The sequence below is a fragment of the Opisthocomus hoazin genome, chromosome 5 (assembly GCF_030867145.1).
Source record: "Opisthocomus hoazin isolate bOpiHoa1 chromosome 5, bOpiHoa1.hap1, whole genome shotgun sequence".
Lineage (NCBI taxonomy): Eukaryota > Metazoa > Chordata > Aves > Opisthocomiformes > Opisthocomidae > Opisthocomus > Opisthocomus hoazin.
The window spans coordinates 12,717,105-12,734,119 of NC_134418.1; the positions used below are offsets into that span (position 1 = coordinate 12,717,105).

A 17,015-nucleotide genomic window follows, 5' to 3' on the forward strand; every position below is an offset into this window, starting at 1 on the left:
GCTAAGATGTACCCATGCAGTACCTGGCACAATTATTGCTATTCCATGTAAGAAAGTTAGCGCTGAAGGTTTTTCAGTTGTGGCAGGGTTTTGTTGTGGCAGCAAAAAATAAGCTCTGCCCTTACATAGCTCTCAGAAAATTTTAGGTATGTATTGCCAATTACTCTTTCCTTTGTTATAAAGCAGTACACATAGCTATGGCTTTAACTGGTTGCAAACCTACTTTGTTTAAAGTTGTTACTTGCTTGTAACTTGTTTTTCACAAAGGCCGATTTGGGACGTGAGATTCATGCCTTATCTGCTGCCAGCAAACCACTGTCTTCTTGGACTGCTCAGCAGGCAGCCCAGGAGTGCCGAGAAGCTTGTGGAGGACACGGTTACCTTGCCAGTAAGTTACAGACTACTGCATACACTGATCAGAAAGAGAATGGTTATATTGATGTGTTCTTTGACTGTTGCTGCTTCATGGTGTCTGATTTTTAGCAACATGTTTAGAAAGGGGTTTTTTCCTCATATCCGTATTTTAAAGTTCATTGTATACCTGATACCACAGAAAAGAACTAAACCTGTGCAGCATCTGCACCACATTTGGACAGACTCTACATGTGATACAGTCTCAGTTCCAAAAATAACGATACAAACTTTGTAGATGAAAATTGCCCTTGTAAGATGAATGCCACACTTTTCTAAAATCTTTCCAGTATATTCATTTTCATAAGCTAAACAGTGAACTTTCAAGTTCATTTGTTGGTAATAATAGCTATACATACAGGAACAGACAACTCGCATTTTGTCACGGATTAATTCTTTCATCCCTCTTAAATTCCATTCATACATTGCAATGTATTAAATTATGCATTTGTTCTTATTAAGTGAATCGCCTGGGTGAAATCCGAAATGACAATGATCCAAACTGCACATATGAGGGAGATAACAACGTCCTGCTTCAGCAAACTAGCAACTACTTAATGAGCTGGATGAATTGCATAAGAGGTAAGTTTTCATTATGGAATCCAATGCTGGATCCAACAGTGTCTAGTTAATGGAATCAGAAGTTCATTTCATACTGAAAGCAATTGACAGTTGTTTAATCATTTTGTAGAGCATAAATAATGTGCTAGACTCCATCATATGATACATTCACAATACACTGGTATTTGCTGCAAGAAATATTCTTTCTCCTAAGTCTTGGGGAAGCTAGCTGGATGTTTTGGCATCCCTAATCAGGTTAAGTAGTATCTTACTCCCTGAGAAGTGCAGTTTAATTCAGTGGAACTACTACTAAATTCATTGTAAATCTGGGTACCCATTGCTTATTGTACCTAAAACAGTTCCTATTGCTTAACTTGGTAGCAATATCCATCAGTACATTTTGTAATTTTCTGGGTGAATGATTTTGTTTCAATTTTCTAACAGTGAGTTTCACCAGCATCTTACAGAACTGGAAAACTCAGCAATAGGAGTTGAATCTTATGGGGCTTATAGGCAGCGATGTCGAGTTTTTGAGCACTTGTCCACCAGTCCTCATTTGGCTGGACTAGGGCGTAATAAAATAAATATTCTGGCCTAATTCCTCTGGCCTATCAAGTGTATGCATGGCTTTGTCATAGGCTTTTAGTTCCAAACAGTCTGATTTCTTTTCTCACAAATAATTTCTATTTTCCTTGGTATTTCAGATAAAACTCCTTTTGAATCCCCTTTTGGAACAATAAACTTTTTGCAAGACTACCATCGTATTGTTGGCTGGAAATTCACAGCCATTAGTGTTGAAGATTGCATGGACTCTTCAGGTAGCCTTTTGCTGCTGTTAAACTGATTCTAGAATCTTAAATTCCTTTCCAGAGGAAAGGATCCAGAGATCTCAGATTCAAACTCTGCTACTTATTAGATATTTGTCATATTACTAATTTGCTGACTCTCTTTGTATTATATCCATTTCAATTTACTAAGAACAGAGTTTGCATTTCAACATAGGTCCCTAGCCTCAGTTCTGGAATGGAGGATGGCATGAGATTTTTGTTCCTCTAAAAGAGCATTTTTGATCTAGGTTTTTGCCACTGTATTGTTTTCAACTGACACTGTTTTAAGAGGCATTGATTGCCACTACCTTATATCACTAAAATATCTTAATTTAGAGAACCATACAAGTGATTTAGAAATACATTGAAAAGGCTTTAACTGTGTCTGCTTTTGATCTCATAGGGAAAAATGAATAATGGTGAAAGAAAATTCCCTGCAGTTTTCCTGACTTACTCTGCTATAATCAAATCAAGTATGACATTACATGCCATTCCCACTTGTGTATCACTGTGAGCCCAGATTGGTGCTTGGAGGCAAAATTTAACAAAGAAATGAGGAGATATTGAGATAGTGACATGGCATTGAGCAAAAGTGAATCTGTGAAACTGAGAACACTGGCAGAAGAAACTCCAGTCTTAGTATGTAAGGAGCAATCAAGTTGATTCCTAGAATTCAGTAACCACTTCAGTGCTCAAATAATTGCAGTAAAGCTGAACTTTGGATAGTGATGAATAGTACCAAGTGAGATAGTATCATAATAGCTATGGGGTAGAATCTGAATAAATTCATAATATAAAGGCTTATAAGAAAAAGACTGGTTCAAAACAACTGCATACTTTCTTCTTTGCTATATGTCTACAACTTGTGAAATCCACCAGTGCAGAAACTGATACATAAGCAAGTGTTCTCTCCTTTCTTGTAATACCTACTGATCCAGATTATAGTTTTAAAAATACCTGAATCTGTCTATTGTTCCGTTCTGTTAGAAACTGGACTGTTAATTTAGGTGCCTAAATTTTTTACTCACGATTGCCTAAATAATGTGCTACATTAAATCTTACGCGAAGACACAAGCAAGCAGGATTCATACAAGGACTTTATGCTGAAGTACTTTTTTCCTTAATAGTTCCAGGCTGCTCTAAAAATATAATGTACTTATGTACCAAGCGGGTAATTCAAATGTGATTACATTCAGCCACCTTTGAAATGTTAGAAGTCATGTGCTTCCACGAAATGTGGACTGTCTTCTGTTCTTGTGTTCTCAGAAGAGACTGAGTATCTTGCAGACCTGAGTCCTAATATGGGAAGAAAATAACAAGCTAAAAAAAATTGATCGAGTCAGAAGTCTACACTGAGCTGTGGATATGCCTTGTCTTTTAGCTTGGGGTCAGTCTGAACTAGGGTGTGGTCAGGCATGGCATGCCTTCACTGTACAGTTACGATCTTACCCGGATGTTATTTATTGCATCTACAGTAATGGGCAAAGTGGCGTATTAATAGATTGATTAATTAACACTTTCACTTTTCATCTTAGGTAACAAAAACCGAGACTGCAATAGAATCTGCATGTGACTTCTCGCATTATAAATGTGAATGTTCAGAATTTTGTTTTTCTCTTTTTCACAGTTCCTTTAGCAGCATATAAATGGCTGGTTTGCTACCTGCTCCGAGAAAGTGACCTAAAGCTGAGCAAGGAGAAGCAGTCTGGGCGAAGTGATTTTGAGGCAAAAAACAACTGTCAGGTAATACTTACTTGGCTTTCTTATTTTATTTACTTATTTTCATCCAAGTTTGTGTCATGAAGTAAAATTTCCTCACACATAAAGCAGCAAGTCAAATAACTAATAAAATATAATACCTGTCCACGTTCATTGTATTGAACATGATAGCAGGAGGACAGTTACAATCAGCAGAAGTCTTCCAGGATATATTTCCCTTCAGAAAAGTTGCAGGCATGTGCTGGGTGATGTCAGGAATTTTGATAGCACAACGTCTGAAGACTAAATCTACTACTATTAAATCTACTGCAGCATCTGATTATTGCATCTCCATCTGTTCTTGTGGCCAAATACATACCATAGGAAAGAATCTTGCTCTGGCAGGTAGGTAAACTAGATGACCTAATAGGTCTTTTCCATCTCTCATTTCTATAGTGCAAAGTATTCATGAAAGATATCAGACTGACAGCATTGGAACTTGAAAAGGAAACATTGACAATCTACATATAGCAGATCCACTCTCTCATTAGTGAGTTTTAATGGCTAGGAATGGCTTAACTCCAAATTTTTGTGTGTATCCCCGAGCTCCCCAAATTTTTCCATTACCTCCAAAAGAAAAACTGGCTTACATCCAAGGAAAGAACACTTGTCATTTGTCACGGAGGGGAGACATCTGTTCCCTGAAGATGACCAGTGTCATTCAACTTATCTGCAAAGCTCACTAAAAATCGTCAGGAAGGAATATTCAACTCTGCGCCTAGAAAGAGCCACCCTGGCTTCAGCAGGGGGTGGTCTGTGTGAAACTGTGGTAGAATGGAGGAAATCTTTCCTGGTTTTATCCTAGAAGCAGCTCATTAGAGAGACTCTTCAGAGTCAAATTCAGGATGCGATTTGTGAGAAATTCAAGTCTGATTGCCTGTCAATTGGCCACCTCTTGGGAGGCTGGTGCCGGGGCCATTGTGTTAGAAAGAATGGTTTGCTCAGAAGCGTGCAGGTTCTTTTCTCTTTTATGTTCAAATGCGCTAAAATTTAAAGATACTTAGGCACACAACTGCTTTCAAGGTAGGCATTGATATACCTTAGGTCATTAGGTTTTCTTTTCTCCCTACCATTCATCTTTTGGACAGCAGGATTTTTTATTTTAAATGGCATGCCTCAAAAACATCTGAAAATGATTTACAAGCTGTGCTTTAAAGACGTGTACATATTTGATTTAAAATTTTCTGGGCATGAAGAAGCCTTTTTCTGTCAGCCCAGGGGCTGACTAATATATAATATTTTTTCTTGCTATGGGAAATCTGGAAGAGATTCCTAGCCTCTCCCTAGGTTATTTTGGTTTGGGGATAGCTTGATAGAAACAATACAGAAGTGCAAGCAAAGGTAAAGAAGGAAATAGAATTATAGGGGAGAAGAATAGGGAATTCTTAGTGCTTCATTTGCGATGCGAAGACTTATTTCATTCTGACTAAGGAATTGACATTCATATCTAAGAAAGTCCCTCTAGTAAGGGGGAAGTCCTCCCCAACACCTGCAGAGAATAGATGTGTATTTTTCAGTTCTGCTTTTATCTGAGCTTAAGCCTAAGTATGCCACTGAACAGTTATCAAGGGAGGAATAGGGATCTTTGGTTTTAAATGCCACAGTGGATTTAAATACAAGGATGATGCAAGTATTTAAAAGAAAAAAGAAAAACTAATCAACTAGTGCTAAATTAAAAAAAAATAAATACACTGAACAAATGGGCTAAAACCAAATACCTATTTACAGCATTGCAACAAATCAGCCACAACAACAATGGTTTCATTTTCCCCTGCTGTTCACCAGCTAGAATGTTTTCAGTCAGCAGTCTATTTCATGTTAGGACATATGCCATGATACAGTAAAGGTGAAGTTATCTAAAAGTAGAGAAGTGTTCCTCTGTGAGTACAATCACGTAAGGTTTTATATTCCGTATTAACAGTAACTGGTGAATCTGATCTCTGATCAGATAGTTGGCAAGGATTAGTTGGATAGTTCTTCAAAAACAAACTGCAATCTATTGCAATCCATAAACAGAATCCACTCATGCTAACATGATCAGATTTTTTATTTATTATTTGAAGGGACTGTAGTAAGTTTTCAGTATGAACCGCTTTGGAGATTTTATCCTCTTTATAAAACTCTGCATAATATTAAATAAATGTAAAACTACCTTTATCTTCTTAGAGTTATATGGGTTTATTAATGATCCTGAAGTCAGCAAAGCTGATTTAGGATTGTCTTCTCTCTGGTATAACTACTTGATCCATACAGTCTGGGTGCAACTGCCAAATTACACAGGTAACAGGCATACAATCTGTGCTTCCTTTGGATTGGTATAAGAGAGTACCCAAACTGGAACACAGTGGAAAATTAGTAACTTATTTCTGAGAGGCATTTCATGAGACATTTCATGACTAACCTTTGCAAAGATATTGTAGAAGGAGTTTCCTCTTAGAGTTTCTTCTTAGAATTTCTTTAATCTCAAGCTAGATCAGCAGGTCTAAATCAACAAATCTCCACTAACTTCACCAGAGCAAAGCCATTTTGCACCAGCTGAGGATTGATTGCTTTTATTTTGTTACTCAGTGTCTCCTTCTTTTCTGTTTCCTAAGGTGTACTACTGTCAATCATTAGCCATTGCTTTTATTGAACAAACAGTCTTACAAAGATACCATGACTACACTCATGATCCCAGCATACCATCTACTCTGCAGCCAGTGCTTAAGAATCTCAGTGCTCTGTATGGACTCTGGTCTTTAAGTAAACATCTGGCTGTGCTCTATCAAGGTGAGATCAGCTCCCTGAATATACTGTGCATGTCACTTTATAAAAATCCTGACTTGGTGGGGGGAAGGAATCCTAATTAGGATTTAAATTACACCATTTGCTTATAGTCTGTGTAATATAAAACAATCATTCTGGACAAAATTTTCAGGAGCAGGAATCTAGAGCAACAAATTGACCCAAAAGACTCTCTCAGCTCAGAGATGGAGGGCTTACAAGTTTTGCTGTGGTCCAGTGCTTGGGGCAGAGGTTAGGGAATAGGCAGCAAGGTGCTGTAGTGTAGTTTGTTAACGTAGACGGCTCCAAATGCTTTAGATTAACAGTTTTATAGTCAACTCATGAATGAAAGACAAATAATCCACTTACACAGGAGCATCTATTTAGTCTCTTGAATACTGAACTAATAAACTCTTCTGGAAAAGGATTGAATCAGTGTAATCTTAACTGGTATGAGCTTGTTTGTGAATGTATTTGCAGGTGGCTATGCTTCAGGTGAACAAGCTGGTAGATTTATTCAGAATGCTATTCTGGAGCTCTGCTACAGGGTAAGTCTTCAATATGGTTTGTTGTGATTAAATAATAACGTACAAATACTAAAAAAGAGATGTATCTGTTATTCTATACTTAAAAGGGTAAATTAGCAGGATGTTACATTAATAGTTTCTGAGTAACTTTCTCTAAAGTGTAGTAACTCATTGACCCTGAATCTAGTCCTAGTTTATTTACCAAAAAATGAGAAACAATAGATCTTACTAAATAACACTGTCTTTTGTGGCCTTGCGTTCTTCATTGGAAAGCCAGTGAAATACTGCAGTCCAATTCTATTTATTTCATTGTTGTGTTAGCTCATTAATTTTTTTTCAAACTGGAGTATATTCTTCACAGGTAAGCAAAATGTCAAAAAAGAATCTGGATGTTATGTTTTCAAAGTTAAAAAATATGTGGTTTTATGTGCGTAAACAGTACCATCTTGGTTAAAATGTTTTTTAAAAACCATAAGCAAAGGAGGAAAACATTGAAAATACAATCTTTTTTGTCAATTACCTTTGGAGGAAAAACCCAGAATAAATCTAGACTCTTTATTGTGGGTTTCTCTGAAATTACCAGTAGCTGGTACTTTATGAAAATAATCTTTATGCTGCTCTGTAGTTCACAGGTAGCCATAGACAATTACAGAAGTTGCCAATTACAGAAGTTGCCAAATCTATGTCTTTTGGTTTTAAACAGTTGAAAGATGATGCAGTTGCCCTGGTTGATGTCTTTGCTCCTCCTGACTTTATTCTCAACTCTCCCATTGGGAAAGGTAGTGGAGAGGTAAGAAAACCCATTTTAAAATTTGTAAGTTTAGTCATTAAGAAGGGTATTGCCTGTAAATAGCCATAACATATTCAAGACACTTCATAGATACAAAGGAAAAGGAAGACACTTTTTCAGTGGTAGGTGGAGTTAAACTGGTGTCAGCAGAAAATGACAATTTGCATTTTCTGGAGGCAGGCTTCAATGGGAAACTCATACTAGTACAGCCCTAGTTTGCTTTTGTGTGCATCTGTGCTACTGAACCACAAAAAAATAAATTATACTATCTTCTAAGATTCCTTAAGGAGTAACACATCTTTAGTATATAGCTTAATACCTTGGAGAGATAGTAAGGTGTATTTCTTCTCTTCCTGGGACTTTTTGCTGCCATTATTGGTGTTCACATTGTACCCAGTTTGCATGATGTGCATATAAATAGTGTGGAAATTATTTTCTTTTAATTCTTCGTAAAATTTTTATCTTAACAAGAGAAAGGAAAATTTAAAACTTGTTCCAGTTAAATATCTTATCAGGAATTGCACAGTTCTTTGAGAATTCTGTTTATCCAGTGAGAATTCTAGGATATGACAGAGTACCTTGTAGTAACCAGTGCAAAGTACAGCATTACCCAAGGGATCTCAGTAATCTTAATAGAGACGTGAAGAATGCTGTTTTGTTAGCACCTCTCCTTGCTTTAATGAATATATAATCCATCTTTGTTATGGCTGAGAGATATTTTTTTGTGTAGTCTAAATTACACAAAGCAAGAGTTGAATCAAGAGCTTAACTATGGGCACACTGGATCCAGTTCACAGAATACTCTATAATTGACAGTGGCTAAGGAGAACACTGTATGAAACAGGTGAAATATCAAGGTGTTCTTTCGCTGGTGTCTCAGCTGTTGGCAGTTGGTGGTTCAAGAGATATCTCAAGCCATAGGTTGTATTTGTATCATTCTGTTTAGTACCCACAGATGTATCTATCCTCCATTCATTTTTCTCATCCATTTTCAAAGTCGGCTGTCTTTTGGCTTTCATGACACAGTAATTTCCAGAATTTTATTAGAAGTATTGTGAAAAAGTGCTTCCTAGTCCCAGTCCGTATACATTAACTGTCTGTGGAGGCCTTTTCATTCCTCTGACAGGCCTTGTTTTCCTTCTCTGTGTATTTCCTGGTTCTACCATATCCTGTCTGAGGTGTCATAGCTAGACCTACAAGCGGGATTCAGGATGTGAGTGCACCATGGATTTGGCTATACTAGGTTATGGTCCTTCTCTGCTTTTTTTTCATTGATGTATTTAAAGACCTGTATTTCATTCCAAAGTCTCAGCAAACCAAATTTCTTGCTTACCGTCCAACCCTACTCAGCAGGTCCAAGCTGCGGGCTAGCTGTTATGTAGAGACTGGTGTCACAGTATAGTGGTTTGGTTTAGTGTGGACAGACCTTGTAGAGAATCACTGGAGCTTGGGGAGGCTGCCAGGAAGTTTGACAGGATTGCTGAGTCAAGTGTACACAATGCTTTTCAATATTCTCTGTCTGTGTCTTCGTGTCTGAAGTTGTCCATCGTTCCCATGGTGATCAAGCAATACAGAAGGCAGCCCAGATTGTTTCTAACCAGGCACTGACCTAACAGAATGATTACTTTGGTAACGCTGTGTCTACAAATAAAGAAGGAGAGGCTAGCTTTAGGTATCCAGCCATCTAAACAACAGGACTATAATCATCACTGGAAACTTTATTTCCCTCTCTGTAGATTTTTTGAGGATTAAATTAATAAAAGAGATCATGGGAGGGAAGCTCCAGAGGTAGCTCTAAGAGAAGGAACTTCATCTGTAAGAACGTTAAGAATATCTGTATTGCCCAAAACCCTATTTTCACCCATTGTTCTGTCTCTAACAGAAGCTGTGAGCAGATGGTATAGGCAGGAATATAAAATATGGTGCAAGTACATGGTGATCCGTTCCTAGAATACTACCCCCTTTCTAGCAGTCAATTGAAGATTTCTTATCAGCAGCTAATCAAGCTGTCAGGTAGTGGATCTGGCTAGCTCCTCTTTGGCTAGCTCTTAGCTCACACAAATACAGAAGCCACAGAGTCTTGTTAATATTAGGAATTAATATTAGAGATTAATAGTAGGAATATAATATGTGAGACATAAATAGGACTCTAAACACTACTGACTTCCTCGTGTCCTAAATATTTGGTAAAAGTTTTTGTAAATTCATTAAGTCATATGGAGAAAACAATTTCAAGCAATGATGTCCAACCCATGTTCTGCAGAATTCAGGAAGGTTTTCTGAACTGCCTCTAAGTCTGTGGTTTTCGACTTGTGTAAATATTTTCAAATAAAATTTGAAAAAGGCTGCCAATCCCTCACTCAGAGAAAATACTTAATAAAGCTCCTTGTCTCCTGGCTGTCTATATTTAATTCTCTATTCATTGTTATCTTTGCAACTTCTAAAAAACGATTCAAACATTTGAGTAAATATTACAGTATGGAAAGAATAGATTATCCAAGCATAACAGGAAAATGAATTTAATTCAGGATAACCTGTGTTGTACTGCAGTGGAGTGCCTTGCACCATGAGCCATAGAACACAATCAGAGCTGAAGAAAAGTTTTCAAATTTGTTATGGGTAGCTTGAAGAACTAAATAAGAATTCAGATTCTCTTCAAAAGAAGCTTTCATAGTGTGGATGTCATTTCCCCATAGAAGCTTTGACAATCTCAGTTTAAGTATGTGAAGTTACCACCACATTTATTTCAAGATTAATTAAAAAATCTTAGATAATAATAAATCAAACTTGGAATGCAATAAATAGTTAACACTAGCCCATGTAAACAAAGTAAAAATGTACTTAATATTAAATATATTATATTTCAATATTTATTTAGATCATCACAGATATATAGGGCTGGGCCAAGCCAAGAAAGACTTTTCACTTTACATCACTGACTGCTTTTATACTATATTAATACTGTATTATACTGTGCTCCAACTTACTGCAGAAAATATGGCCTTCCTTTCCTTATCGTTCTATAAGGTTGTTTAAAGATTTAAGCTTCAGTTAATTATGAACTTCTGAATATTGCTAAAGTTATACTTTTGCAGAATATACTTCCCATGTACTTTTTTTTAACCATTCCACATAAAATTACAAATTGATGAAGATGATGAATTAATGGTGTGCTTATGAGAGAGGAATTTCTTATGCTTCGATTGAAGAGTTGACATCTGGGAGAGAAATTATGTGTTTCCAGAAATGTGTTGAAATGAAGGTAAAAACAGACATGCATGAGTGCTTTCAGACACAGCCTTCAGGTTTTGACAGAACAAAGATTAGCTTAATGTAACCTTGTTTTGAAATTTCTACCTTTGATAATACAACTCATATCAAGTTGAAAACAAAAAACTATAAAGCTTACTGGTTTCTTGCTTTTATGCCGAGGATGGTCTAAATGATTCACACAGATACCTGCTGTTTACAGTACTTTGAAATTTTGTGCATTATCTTTGTGGTTATTCTTGCCTGTACATAGTTATTCACACTTGTTACCTGGAAATTCAATCACAATCTCATTTCAACCAAGAAGTTAGATAATTTAGAAGTTTTCTTTGCTCTGTTTTCTATATGAATTAATCCCTTTTTATTATTATTTTGCAGTTATATAAAAATATGTGGGCAGAGATCCTTCAAGGCAGCAAAGCTCTGAACAGACCTTCATGGTGGGCAGAATTTTGTGTTAATAAACCCGTTACGGGCAGGCTGAGGTCAAGATTATAAACTAAACAACTTGTAAGAGGCTGGATGGGCCTGAGATGGATACCATATTTCAAACATCAGGAGGAAATAGGACTGCATGTCAAACACTGAAAATGAAAGAGATTTTCATAGAGAACTGCCAAGCTTTAAAATAACTTTGAAATCAAGTCCAACTCAGTCCCAGAGACTGTTAACATAATAATGACAGGAGCAAGAGCCACACATCTGCACGCTATTCATATTTACTCAATTAAATACCAAAAAATGAAGATTCATTATGATCACTGCTTTGCAAAGTTTCCATGAAAGAAATGTTGCAATCAGTCTCTTGACTTTACTGTCATATTATAGAAGTTAAATAATTTTAAAAAATTTCCCACCAGGGATTATAAGTAAGATGAACAAAAGCAAAATAAAAGAAAATTTGAAGAAAAAGGAAAAAAGACATGAAGAACACCAACGGTGATGAACCTGTATTAAGGGATGGGAATCATTTCCGACAGCCTCTTTGAAGTCTGTGAAGCTATTCTGATTTACTTCGTATGCCTCTGTTAAACTACTTGATTGCTCTTTCAATGCAGGAGAGGATTGGGACTTCAGAAAATCTGTCTTTGAATTGCCTGTAACTCTGTAGATAAAATTAATTGAAAATGACTCATTTATACATCTTTTTTTTTAAAAAAGTATGATAATGCAAACCTGTAAGTCTGATGTATGTTCTTTGTTGCTTATCACATTTTTCAGTACTGCAAAACCATTATCAAGCCTCAGATACACTGACCCACATAGAAACTGCATCTATGTTTTAGGTCAGAATATACTCGAATTATTATAAATATGGTCTTACAAGAACATACGAAAGTGGTAGGCATTATTGAGCATATTAGGATGTTTCTCTTTTAGCTATATTAACTATCAAATATTTTTATTCACAAATGGAAGAGACACAAAGCTTTGAAAACTCAGAATATTTTATGTTTTAGATATGCTGTGAAAAACAAGTTCATTTTTCCTTTATTGTATCTATGAACTGAAGTGCTGTTAAAACATAATTCCTGTTGCCCTTAGTGTAGTGTTGTGAGCAATCCTATCGAGCCAAAGAGATTATTTTGTAAGTTAAAAAATTCAGTATTATTTCTGGCTGATTGGGGATGAATTACGGCTTGGCCTCTTGATTAAATGTAATTTCAGTACTTGAGTGTTGAATTCTGCTTGAGCAGAATCAGCCCCTTGTCCTTATGGGGTTTTACAATTTTGTCTTTTGTTGCAGTGTTGATATATGGAAGTTTATATGTCTACAGACTGCCACAATGTGACACAGCAGTGCTGTAGAGGCTTCTTTGATTCCATCTAAATCTGACAGAGCGCAGGAAACATTTCATGGCTGGAGAATGTATTGAAAGGCCAGTGTTAACAAGACTTCTTGGAGTACCTCAAAGTACATTTATTTATAAAACAGATTTTTTTTTTAATTTTTTTTATTTATTTTTAAGAGCAGTTTGTCAGAGAGGTGTGTAATCACACAAGTACCATTTAGGATAGGCCAGACAGAAGTTTTATTAACTATGATCATAGTGAGAGAACTTTCAGAGAGCATCTCTTGCTCTGCTCCTCAGTTCGCAGCCAACTGTTTGCAGAGAGGGACCCAACCTACGTACTGTTTCAGAAAAAAAGAAAAAAAGAGGTAAAGCAATAATTTCAATGTCAACAAAGCCACATATGCAGTCCTGGAGGCATGGGCTCCTTAGGTAGTTTGCTAACTGCCACAATTCTAAGGAATCAGACCGTAAATAACATGATAGTATGAAGAGATGGCTCTTGGTGGAGCCTGCAGTAGTGGCACACCCCATGTTGTCTTAGCGTGGAAGTGGGAAGTTGGAAACAATCACAGACTGCTAGCTTTTAGTCAAAAGGATTTTTCTTTAAGTAAAGATAACTTTTTAGCCAGATCTCTTTGATTTTAAATATTAATAATTGTGCCACCATAAGTTCAAGGTCAGTTAAAGGTGATCACCCTCAACACACTTTGGTAAAAAAAACCCAACAAGCAAACAAAAATGCCAAAATGCTGAAACGGTTGTTTATAGTCCCATTGGAAAAATAGATATAAACTAACTAGTTAAACATTACCTGTATTTTTTTTATGAGCTTCATCTTCTTTGTCAGAGAGAGTCAGTGTTGCCAGTGTTTTTTCTACCTCTATTCTTTCTTCTCTTCTAATGAGGTTCCATAATTCAGGATGTCCCAATAGAAGCTCTTTGTTTAGCTATTGAACTATATGAAACGGTCAAAAGTTTAGCCTTCTTTGCTGAAAAAAAAACAGTATTAAGTATTGCTTCACTTTGAACTGTTTTGCCTCTTTTAATAATGTCCCATAGGTGGCATCATCCCATGGAAAAAAACCAAACAACAGATCAATACAGCTAAGTACCTATCATTAGATATTATGGAATTGTGAAGTCTCATGATTATCTTCATCTATTTTCTGTATCTCTAGGGAATCCAGCAAGTGTGTACTGCTTGCATTTGTGCAGACCTGAAGGAAGGAGGCAGCGCGCATTATGGCCCATATCCAGTATGAACACCAGGATCTCTGACAGTGAAAAAGGCAAATGGGGAAGAGATGGCCTGCTACATAAGATGCAGAGACAAGTAGCATTGATCTGTCACTCCACATTCTGTACTATCCAGTTGATCAGCAGCATTATTTCACTGTCTGACACCCATGTGATTTCACCATCACCTCTGAGCTCTTCATAAGTGATGTGGTCTTTTCTCCTGCCTCCTTCCTCACAGCTGGGAAACAAAGCTGTATATAAATCCTGCATATAAACTCTAAGTCTGTTTATGAGGCCTTTGTAGTCCCAAAGAAAAAACAAAGGTGTTTGGCGTGTAGCTCAAGCTACCTGCATCCAAAAAAAAATCCTGAGAAATCAGCTGTGTCTAGCAGAACAGAGCTGAAGGCCCAGTGAGCCCCAGAGATACCCGCCAAACACATGACAGGATAAACAGACACCTCTGTAGAAACATATCCCTAAGCTGTTCCTGCTAAGCTTATTAATTATCATTAGTCAACATCCAAACTCCCTGGTAAAAGCCAAGCCCCTCCGTGCTGATAAGGACTCTGCAAACTGGCAGGAAAGTGTGCTGTTTGCTCTGAAAAGCTGCTAACTTTGACTAGAGCAAGCGCTGCAGGGGATGCATCAGCAAGAGCATGATTACGGGCAGGCAGAATGCGATACTCGGTAAAATGTCACAATTATGGACACTGATATGAACTGTCACAGAGCTTGCACTGAGCTGAGAGCTTCTTGGGATCCTTGGATATCCACACAGCTCGTGGCGGGAGTTAGACACCCGAGCACCAGAGCTGAAGCAAGGAAAAGCGAAGCAGGGGTCCCGTGAGGCCTTGGGGATTTGCTCTCTGTAACACCCCACATCTGTGTACCCCAGCCGCGGGGTGATGGTGTCTGCTCACCAAGACCATTTGCAAGCTCCGTGCAGGTGTTCAGCAGCTGTTGAGCTCTATATGCTGCCGCAGAGGCTGTTGCCGTTTACTCTCACATCCAGCACAAAGCCATGGCGCAGCAAAGGCAAGCTCATTCTATGGGCCAGAGCCACTCTGCACTCAATAATTGTTAATATTTTCTGTGTGAATATCTGGATAATCATTCTTTAATCAGATACCACTATGAGTTTCTGTCCTGTTTGTTAAGCCAGGCCTGCATAATCAAATGAGCACAATGTCCTTTTCCTCCAAAGTCAACAATAAACCAAAGGTTCTAGAGGTCTTCTACACCTAGCTTCTCAGAGCAGCAGAAACTGTAAGTGTAACCTTACAGAGCTGCAGCATGGAGGGAGAAAGATGTCCTGAAATTTAGCATCCAATTCTCTACTAAGTCATAGGGCAATAATTCAGCAGCTGCCACAAGATGTCATTATTATATGCAGTTTGTTCCTCTTTACAGGACATTAAATAAGCGAGGCTTCTGGCAGAACACAAAAGTCATTTGCCTCCCAGTTCAAATGCCAAATAAAGTTGGATGTGTCATCTTAACTTGGTTGGAGAGCTGGGTCAAAGGCTGTCAAATAGCTTCAATCCAAAACAATGTGGCCATGGGAATCTGTCCTTCCAGGCTGACACATGAAGGCAGATAAATCCATCACCAGAAAGTTGAATCCAAGTAGGCCTGGAAGAGCCCCGATGTGCCGCTTCCCCTGTGCCCACGGTGGCTTGTCTCCTGGGTAGTGGCATTTGCCTTCTCTTGGACTGTGTCAAACCACCTGCCTGCTGGAGGGCATTTCCGCCTGGTTTCCGCTGTGATATGATATTGCTGCTGATGTGACTCAGTTAAAGCAAAAAAGCTCTTTTCTATCAGGAAAAAAACAAATTGTTCACGTGCATTAGGACACTGAATGCACACACCTCCCTTGCTGATGTGGCAAGATAAATACGTGAATATTTCACATCATCCTTTGCAGGAGCTGTGGTGTCGGGAGAAGCGCTTAGGAAGCCAGATGGAAGGCCGACCATCGTTACAGCTGCAGTTCTGTGGGTACAGGTTTCCCATAGGTGCTTGTTTTCTGCAGAGATTAGTAGACTCATGCGCTGCCATTTCTGTCTGAAAGCCTCTTTCCCACTGTAATAAATGATTTATCATGCGTTCTGCAGGGTACCAAGTTCCTCTTCTGTTTGCCTTTATGCATGTATTTTCTTTACTGACTTAAAGTGTTTTCAAACCAGACTGGTGATTTAACACTAGCACATGCTGTCAGTATGACTGGTCTGTCCCTCAGAGGCAACCAGAGGAACATCAGGGAGGCCTCTGTTTCCTCTCGTAGCGCTGTACCTTCACGGGCCTCAGCAATGTTTTGTTATTCCCTGTTCTCATTAGCCTGAGATCGGAGTAAGGCTCCAGGCCATCTGAGCTCGGTTCACTGGCCTGAGGAGCACCATCGGCGGAGGGGAGCTCGCTGCGTGAGACATCCATGTGATAGCATAATCTGAGACAGACAGATCCAGCCCAGGGAAGGTCGGCTGTGATCACAGCAGGCTGCCCACAGCACTGTCAGTGGGAACAGAAGTGTAAAGCTTCAGTCTTCTCCAAGGAAGTCGAGTCACAGGTTTATCAAATACAAGCAGAATGTTTCACATCGTTTCCTTTCAGAGGCAGAAAGGGAGATGAATGCAGTTTTTGCTGAGAGCAACAGTTCTGCTGACTACCTTGCCTTTTTTCTTTACCAAATTTTTGCAGTCTTGTTGCATTTGTCCAACATTCCCACAGAATTTCTCTTGAATAAATGCAGTTTCTATCAGGATTTTCTTCACTGTGTTTGTCAAAGAATAGAACGGCAAGTGTGTGGCTAGAACAATTCCCAGTGGATTTCCTGAAGCAAATTTACACATTTTTTATATTTTTGTTTGGGAACTATGGTCAACTTTAGTATACAGCATCTGCTGAGTGGGCAATAGCTGCCTTTATCTGCCAGTGGAATCATAGGATGGTCTGGGTTGTAAGGGACCTTAAAGATCATCGTGTTCCAACCCCCCTGCCATGGGCAGGGACACCTTCCACCAGACCAGGTTGCTCCATGTTCTTCCCTCCTCCTGCAGAGTGCCCGCCCCAACTC

The 17,015-nt window shown here is 38.3% G+C and overlaps 1 protein-coding gene across 6 annotated transcripts in view; it reads left to right on the plus strand.

The window, feature by feature from the left end:
• The window catches only part of ACOX3 (acyl-CoA oxidase 3, pristanoyl), a 41,666-nt gene extending 24,910 nt beyond the window's left edge, over positions 1 to 16,756 (plus strand). For 5 of the 6 annotated variants that reach the window (XM_075420432.1, XM_075420428.1, XM_075420430.1 and 2 more), the window contains 8 exons: positions 268 to 388; positions 874 to 993; positions 1,677 to 1,790; positions 3,427 to 3,542; positions 6,152 to 6,326; positions 6,801 to 6,868; positions 7,551 to 7,637; positions 11,286 to 16,756. In XM_075420432.1, coding sequence (XP_075276547.1) covers positions 268 to 388; positions 874 to 993; positions 1,677 to 1,790; positions 3,427 to 3,542; positions 6,152 to 6,326; positions 6,801 to 6,868; positions 7,551 to 7,637; positions 11,286 to 11,405 — 921 coding nt within the window. In that variant the 3' untranslated portion in view covers positions 11,406 to 16,756. The remainder of the gene's footprint in view (positions 1 to 267; positions 389 to 873; positions 994 to 1,676; positions 1,791 to 3,426; positions 3,543 to 6,151; positions 6,327 to 6,800; positions 6,869 to 7,550; positions 7,638 to 11,285) is intronic. The other variant, XR_012763964.1, reaches the window with a different exon arrangement.
• Positions 16,757 to 17,015: the final 259 nt, after the last annotated feature.